The following is a 7,706-nucleotide window of genomic DNA, read 5'->3' as shown; positions in this document are numbered from 1 at the left end:
CCGGGTCCCGGGCTGGGGGAGGGGGCTCGTGTCTCAGTGCTGCAGTGTGGGGGCCCCGCCCCTCCCCGCGCTTCGCTGTGTAAGGCACCGGCTCCAGCGAGGTCCGCGAGCGCGCGGGGGGGAGGGGCGGAAGGGGCGGGGTCGGGAGGAGGCGGCCGCGCCCCGCCCCCTGGGCGCGTGGGCGTGGCCTCCAGCCGCACCCCCGCGCTCCGCTCGAGTCCGGCGGCGCGGCGCCGGCTGCTCGGAGTCCCGTCGGGTCCCGGCGTGCGGGCGGCCGGCGCGGCCCCCGGCCCGGCGCTCACACGGTGCTCTCCAGCATCCACTCCGTGCTGGTGAAGGCCAGGCGCGCCCGGGCGGCGCCCAGCCCCAGGTCCCCGTCCTCCCCGGCCACGCCCCCTCCGGCCCCGTCCAGGTGCGGCGTGGAGCGGTGGCGCTTTGTCCGCCGGGCGCGGCGCGGGTAGCTGTGGCTCTGGAAGAGCGCCCCGTAGTCCCCGTCGAAGGAGTAGCGCTGCTGCGGCCGCGGCCGGGCCGTGGCGCCGCCCGGGACCAGCGCCAGGGTCGGGGGCGCGGAAGCCGGCGGCCCCAGGGCGCCCGAGCGGCTCCTCCGAGGCCCCGCGGCGGCCCGCGACTCCTCCCCGCAAGTTTCCTCGGACGGCAGCAGGCACAGCGAGGTGGCCGAGCCGCCCAGGCCGCGTCCGAGCGCCGCCTCCGGCTCGGGCTCCGCCTCGGCGCGGGCCTCGACGGCGGCGGGCGCGCCCACCTCGCGCAGCGCCTCGTAGCGGTCGTGCGGGGCGGGGGCCGGCGCGCCCGCGCCATTGGTCTGCGAGCACACGTGGCTGACCCGCGGGGGCGACCTGGAGGCGCCCTTGCCGCGCCGGCTGTCCCCGTCTCCGTACACCTTGTACCGGATCATGAGCAGGACGATGAAAACGAGGACCGAGGCGACGATGACACCCCCGATGGCGATGATCATGGTGCCGCCCAAGAAATGGGCCCTCAGCGGGCGGCAAGGAGCCGGATCCCCGGCGGTGGTGAACTGCACGCAGCCCACCACTCTCGTGGCGGGTAGGGCGGTGGCTCCGTCGTCGTAGACTGCCAGCACGCACAAGTCGTAGGCACGGCCCGCCGCCAGATCATTCACCAGGAAAGTCTGGCTGGTGGATGGAATCATCCTGCAGGAGGGGTGGGATCAGGGCGGAGTTAGCCCCACTCTGAGCCCCGCCCCTCCGCCTTCTACCCCGTAAGGGTGAACGGTGGCGACAGAAGGTTCCCACCTGAGCGCACCCCCCACTGCTGCGGCAGCAGCCCTCGAGATATTCCCGCCCTCTCAGGACCATGGCTATTGGGCACCCTGCTATTGGACGTGCTTGCAACGGCCTGGGGCTACGCGGCTCTCTAATATTACACTGGGACATTACTGGCCATTCAGGTTCCCCCATCTACATAACCTGGATCCTGGCTCCTTCCTGGGAAGGAACTGGTGCTACGGGCCCCTCCCCCTTATCTGTATGCCCCGCCCCCAATCAGATGGGCACCCAGGTCAATAACTCAAAGCCTGATCTCATTCCTACTAGAACAATGACTGATTTTCTAGTTCCTTTTTTTTTTTTTTTTTTCTTTGCTGGTACTGGGGGTGGAACCCAGGGGCTTTTCTACCTTCGGGATATACTCCCAGACCTATTTTATACTTTATTTGGAAACAGGGTCTCACTAAGTTGCTGAGTCTCAATAAGTAGCTGAGGCTGGCTTGAACCTGTGCGATCCTCCTGTCTCAGCCTCTCTAGTTACTTTTGTATATATGCATTACTACCTGGGAGACAAAACCATAATTGCCACTCCTGCACACCTGAATGTCCCACCTTTGGGTAGCTTCTGGGTAAACCCCCTACATCTTCTGGCATAATTTCTAGGTGCCTCCCCCACTAAACATTCCCACTCATTAAAGAGCCATTGCTACAAGCCACATACACACCCTTTCGTATGTGGGGATGGGAAGATACTAGGAATTGAACCCAGGGTTATTCTACCTCTGATCTGCACCCCCAGCCCTATTTTTTAGTCTTTATTTTGAAACAGGGTCTCACTGAGCTGTGAAGGGCCTCATAAAGTAGCTGAGGCTGTCCGCGAACCGCAGTCCTCCGGGTCTCTGCTTCCCAAATGCTGGGATTACAAGCGTGTGCCACCACGCCCCGCTATTTTTTGTTTTTTGAAATAGGGATCTTTCTTGGTTGCTCAGGATCTCACTAAATTGCTGAGACTGGCCTCAAGCTTGTGATCCTCCTGTCTCAGCCTCCCAAGTACTGAGATTACAGGAGTAGGCAACCATGTCCAGCTAAACCACGGCCTCCTGATTAAACCTGGCTGCCAAGCCACACTCCTCAAGAGCCAACTAAAGATGGTTCCCTACTGTGCTTAGGACCATGTCCACTCTTTGCAGGCCCTGCTCCTAGTCCAGATATGAGAGTCAACCATCCCTCATGTGCTTACCTAGCCCTCTACCACCAGAAGTCATGGAAATCAAACCGGGCGTGGCGGCAAATGCTTGTAATCTCAACATTTGGAAGGCTGAGACAGGAGGATCGCAGTTCGAGGACAGCCTCGGCTACTTAGAGAGGCCCTCCGCAAGTTACACCTTGTGTCAAAATAAAGAATAAGCCAGGCATGGTGGTGCACGCTTGTAATCCTAACATTTGGGAGGCTGAGACAGGAGGATCACACAGGTTCAAAGCCAGCCTCAGCTACTGAGTGAGGCTCTCAGCAACTTAGTGAGACCCTGTTTCCAAATAAAATAGAAAATGGGTCTGGGAATATAGCCCAGAGGTAGAAAAGCCCCTGGGTTCCACCCCCAGGACCACCATAAATAAATAAATAGAATAAAAACTAGGGCTGGGGGTGCAGCTTAGAGGTAGAATGCCCCTGGGTCTCAACCCCAGTACAGCAAAAAAAAAAAAAAAAAAAAGTCATGGAAACCATGCTCCCATCCTTAAATGGATGGAATGTAGCCAAACATACCTGCTCTGCATGCCCGGCACCCAACCTTTCAGGCTCTGTTCCTGCAAAGGCTCTCAGTGGCCCACCAGGGACAAAGATAACCCCCTTCCTCCTCCTGAGACCAGGGGAATAAGCTCCACCCTGCTGGAAGGCAACACCCCCATCTCTACAGGCTGTAAACCTCTCAGCTCACCTTCCCCTTCACTGGACAACCTTCTGGTCCTGAAGCCCCACCTCAGTTATCCAGAATCCGTGAGCTCCTCCGTCACCAAAAGCCACACTCCACCTCACAGCCTCCAAGGACAGGCCCCACCCTCCCAAAAAGGCCCACCCACTCCTCCCCCTCCAGCCCCACCCCACTCTTGCCCTGGCTTTAAGTCTTGCTCTTCCTCTCCTCCTCTCCTTCCTCTCAGAGCTGCGGATTCATCTTGCTCCTTCTCCCAAAATAACCAGTTGCTACAGACTCCCTGCTTTTCAAGGACAGAGGCTGGCTCCTTAAGAAAGCTTGAGCCCATGTGTCTCTAATTGGCTGCAAGACCAGAGCAAGCAACTGAGCAGGCTCCTGGTTGGATGTCACCTCCTCCCATGGCAGCCGTGCGGAAGTTAACCCCCGCAGTGCCACAGCACAGCCATCAGCACTTGGAGATGTAGTACTGGGACTGTGGGCCTAAGGGAAGGGAAGAGTCCTGGGGCCTTTTGCCCAGCTGGGGACTAGAGGCTATTGACATCTGCATAAATGCAGGGTGTGGGGGGCTGTGAACCTTCCCCACTCCACCACATAGTGGCCCTGGGTCAGATGGGAAGAAAAAAAGAGAGAAGTAGAGAGCCACAGAAACTGAGACCTATTTACAGAAATGTATTCTGCACCTCTCCTCCATACCTGCCTGGCAAACAGCAGGTGTTCAGTGAGTGCTCAGCACAAGCAGGACAGCTCTGCTTCCTTCTACATGTCCCTGGGCAAGTGGCTTCCTCCACTGAGCCTCAATTTCCCTGCCTGTAAAGTGGGAAGGGGCTGGGGGTGTGGCCCGGCTAAAGCTCTTGCCTAGCATGTGTGCAGCCCTAGGCTAAATCCAAATAGGAAGGGTGAGGATCACTGCGCGGCAGCAAAGTCAGTAAGATGGAATGAAGTAGCTAGCAACCTCAGAATTATCTGGCGAAGCCTTTCTGTTTAGTTTGCCTACTGTTTTAAGACTGGGTCAGTCTAATCTCTAAGCCCAGGCCCCAGCACAGGATCTAGTACACAGCAGGCATTTACCTGGTGTTCAGTGTCCAGAATCAAGGAAAACAGAGACGAAGGGAGAGGCATTTATTCACTACCACATCCCTTTGTGGTTATAACCAACAAAGGGATGTGGTAGTACATGCCTATAATCTCAATATTTGGGAGGCCAAGACAGGAAGATCATAGGTTCGAGGCCAGCCTCAACAACTTAGTGAGGCCCTCAGCAACCTAATGAGACCCTGTTTTGTTTTTGTTTGTTTGCAGTACTGGGGATGGAACCCAGGGGCATTCTACCTCCAAGCTATATCGCCCAGTCCTATCTTTCTATTCTTTATTTTGAAACAGAGTCTCACTGAGTTGCAAAGGGCCTCACTAAGTAGCTGAGGCTGTCTGCGAACCGTGATCCTCCTGCCTCAGCCTCTCAAGCACTGGGATTACAAATGTGCGCCACCACGCCCAGTGAGACCCTGTTTCAAAATAAAAAATAATGGATCTGAGGTGTAGCTCAGAGGTAGGCCGCTCCTGGGTTGAGTTCAATTCCTAGTATTGCAGAGAGAGGGGAGGGGAGAGGGAGAATATTGAGAAAGATGGAGACAGGAGCCAAGAGCAGGCTTTTCTGGTGAAGTTCTGGGCACACCCAAGAGCTAGCGCTCCCCCCAGGTGGTGAAATGGCTGTGCTCCCTCTGGCTTCCCCAAATGAAGTCAAGCATAAAGCTAGGCATTCAGGAGACACCCTGAAGTGTGCACAAGGAAGGCAAAGACAATGAGAGGCAACCGTGACACCAACAGCCATTTATCAGATGCCGACTGTGTACCGTGCCCACTGTGCCCAGACCTGTGGCCAAGAGTCAGACTGAAAAACTACCACAGTGCTGAGACACCGCAGGGCCAAGGCAGTAATTCCCTGAGTATCATAGGTCTCACAGCCCTGGGCTTTGAAATCCCTGAAGGCAGGACTGGGTTCTTGTTACCCGGCTTGGGGCCCAGCACAGAGGAGGAACTAAGAGAGAGAAGAGAGCGATGGACAAGAGACAGGAGCAGGAACAGAGGCAAGGATGGAGACAGTAACTCTGATGCCTGTCTACACCAAGGCAATGGTTTCCAACCAGGGAAGGGTGAAAACAGTTTATATCTGTCACACTTTTTGTTGTCTGTTTTTCTAATGTGCTCGATATTTTGAAATAGTAGTACTAGCATGTAATTTATAAAAAGAAATATAACTATAAATATCCCTGTGTGTATTTCATGCTCCCAACTGTTTAACTGATAAGGTAGATAATTAGACACCTCTGGTGAGTAGAGATATTGACCATGAGCCCCATGAGACCAGCAACCGTGCTGGGCTCCTACCCTGTTAGAGCTAACTCCAGTGCCCAGTCCTGGTCTGGCTCATGTAGGTACTCAACTTGCTAAATGAAAAATAATTTTTTTTTTCCCTAAACGCCAAAGAAAGAAAGAAGGAAGGAAAATGAGATAGAAATAGTGGAGATAGGGCAAACGAGGGTCTGGGATAACTCTGTGTGGCCAACCAGAATCCCAGCTGTGCAAGAAGGCCCAAGGGCCCTGTAGGTGGGAGGGAGGTCGGGACCCCGGGCTCGGGAGGAGGTCCGGGGCCGCAGCACCACACCCACCTGTAGACGAGGGAGTCATCCGCGGAGCTGTTGTACTGGACCTGGTACATGCGGATACCGGGCACCGGCCTCTGGGCGGGCCAGCGGATGAGCACCGAGCTTGAGGTCAGTTCCGCCGCCACCAGCCGGCGCTCGGCAGCTGAGTCATTGGCACCAGGACGGCTGGGCGTGGCGATGTCGGAGGAGCCAGGCTCCGTGAGAGGCGGCGGGGCGGCTGGCGGCGGCGCCATGAGCGGCAGAGGTACCACGCACACCTCCACGGGCGCCGTGGCCTCCCCCGCCGCGTTGGAGGCAATGCAAGTGAAGGTGCCACTATCCCTCAGGGTGGTGATGGTCACGTCCAGGGTCCCGTCCCCGCGGACCCGGGTCCGGCTGGAGTTCCCCAGCAGCCGCCCATCGGGTGCCACCCAGTGCACCACGGGCTCGGGGTCGCCCACCGCCCGGCAGCGCAAGCTGACGGCCTGGCCCTCCACCACCAAGGCCCGGGCCCCCGCCTGCCGCGTGATGAGTGGGGGCTCGCACAGAAACTCCTCCTCGGGGATGGACCAGAAGTAGCGGTCGGTGAGGTGCTCGGGCGTGGCGCAGGTCTCCAGGTCGTCCTCCCGGGTCAGCCGCCGCAGCCAGAGCAGCTCGCAGTTGCAGTGCAGCGGGTTGCCGCCGAAGCTGACGGTCAGCGGCGTGGGCGGCTTGGGCCCGCTGCCCTGGGACCGCAGGAAGAGCCCGTCGGGGGGCAGTTTATGCAGGCGGTTCGAGGTCATGTCCAGGCGCACCAGTTTGTGCAGCTGCACGAAGGTGCCCTCGGCGATGTGGTCGATGAGGTTGTGGTCCAGCGTGAGCGTGTTGAGGTTCACCATCTGGCCCACCGCCTCCCAGGGCAGGGCCTCCAGGTTGTTGTAGGACAGGTCCAGGTCCTCCACGGTGGACAGGAAGGCGTCGAAGGCGGCCGACTCCACCTTGCGGATCTGGTTGTTGCCCAGGATGAGGTGGCGCAGGTTGGCCAGGCCGCGCAGCTGGTCGCCGCGCACCTCGGCCAGGCGGTTGCTGTCCAGGTGCAGGGCGCGCAGGGCGCGGAGGTCCGCGAAGGCGCCGGCCGCCACCTGGCCGATGGTGTTCCGGGAGAGGGTGAGGTGCACCAGGCTGGTCATGTTGGCGAAGTCCCTGCGGCGGACCGCCGCGATGAAGTTGTCGGTGAGCCGCAGCTCCACCACGCGCCGGTCAATGGCGGGGGGCACGAAGAGCAAGCCGGTCTTGGCGCACAGCATGGTCAGCGTGGGCGCCACGTTCTGGCAGATGCAGCGGCCCGGGCAGGGCTGGCCGCGGGATGCCCCAGCCCAGAGCAGCAGCAGAAAGGGCAGGGCAGCGGGTGTCGGCGAGAGGAGCGCCGAGGAAAAGGGGCCCGGAGCCATGGTGCGGCGGGTGAGCAGGAATGGGAGGCGAGCCCTGCAGGACAAGGAGAGGGTTATCCAGGCCCAGAGCTCCCAGGCCACCTTGGCGGCCCTGGGATGTCCGGTTACGAGTCAGACCACCCTCCCTGCCAGATGGCTGGATCCTGTAAGAGGTCCCAAGGCCCTATCAGCTGGAAGTATTGGGTATTCAGAGTACAGTATTCCCATGATGAGTGGTAAATGACCACTGGCCCTCCCCTGGGTGTCCTCCTCTCCCCTCTCCCTTCCCTGGCCCTCTCCTAGGGATCCCCAGAACTTTTTTTTTTTTTTTCGGTATTGAGGATTGAACCCAGGAGCATTCCACCTCCAAGCTACACCCCCAGCCCGATTTTTTATTCTTTATTTTGAAACAGGGTCTCACTACATTGTGGAGGGCTAAGTAGCTGAGGCTGGCTGCGAACCACAATCCTCCCGTCT

The 7,706-nt window shown here is 58.6% G+C and overlaps 1 protein-coding gene across 1 annotated transcript; it reads right to left on the bottom strand.

The window, feature by feature from the left end:
• Positions 1-298: 298 nt before the first annotated feature.
• On the bottom strand, positions 299-7,250 carry LRFN1 (leucine rich repeat and fibronectin type III domain containing 1; the record flags this gene model as incomplete). Its single annotated transcript, XM_080702348.1, has 2 exons — positions 299-1,172; positions 5,845-7,250. 2 exons carry the CDS (start codon positions 7,248-7,250, stop codon positions 299-301), a joined length of 2,280 nt encoding a protein of 759 aa, XP_080558474.1.
• Positions 7,251-7,706: the final 456 nt, after the last annotated feature.

This window comes from Muscardinus avellanarius (assembly GCF_963383645.1).
Source record: "Muscardinus avellanarius genome assembly, chromosome: 10".
NCBI classification, from domain to species: Eukaryota; Metazoa; Chordata; class Mammalia; order Rodentia; family Gliridae; genus Muscardinus; species Muscardinus avellanarius.
This window is presented reverse-complemented; position numbering and strand designations above follow the sequence as displayed.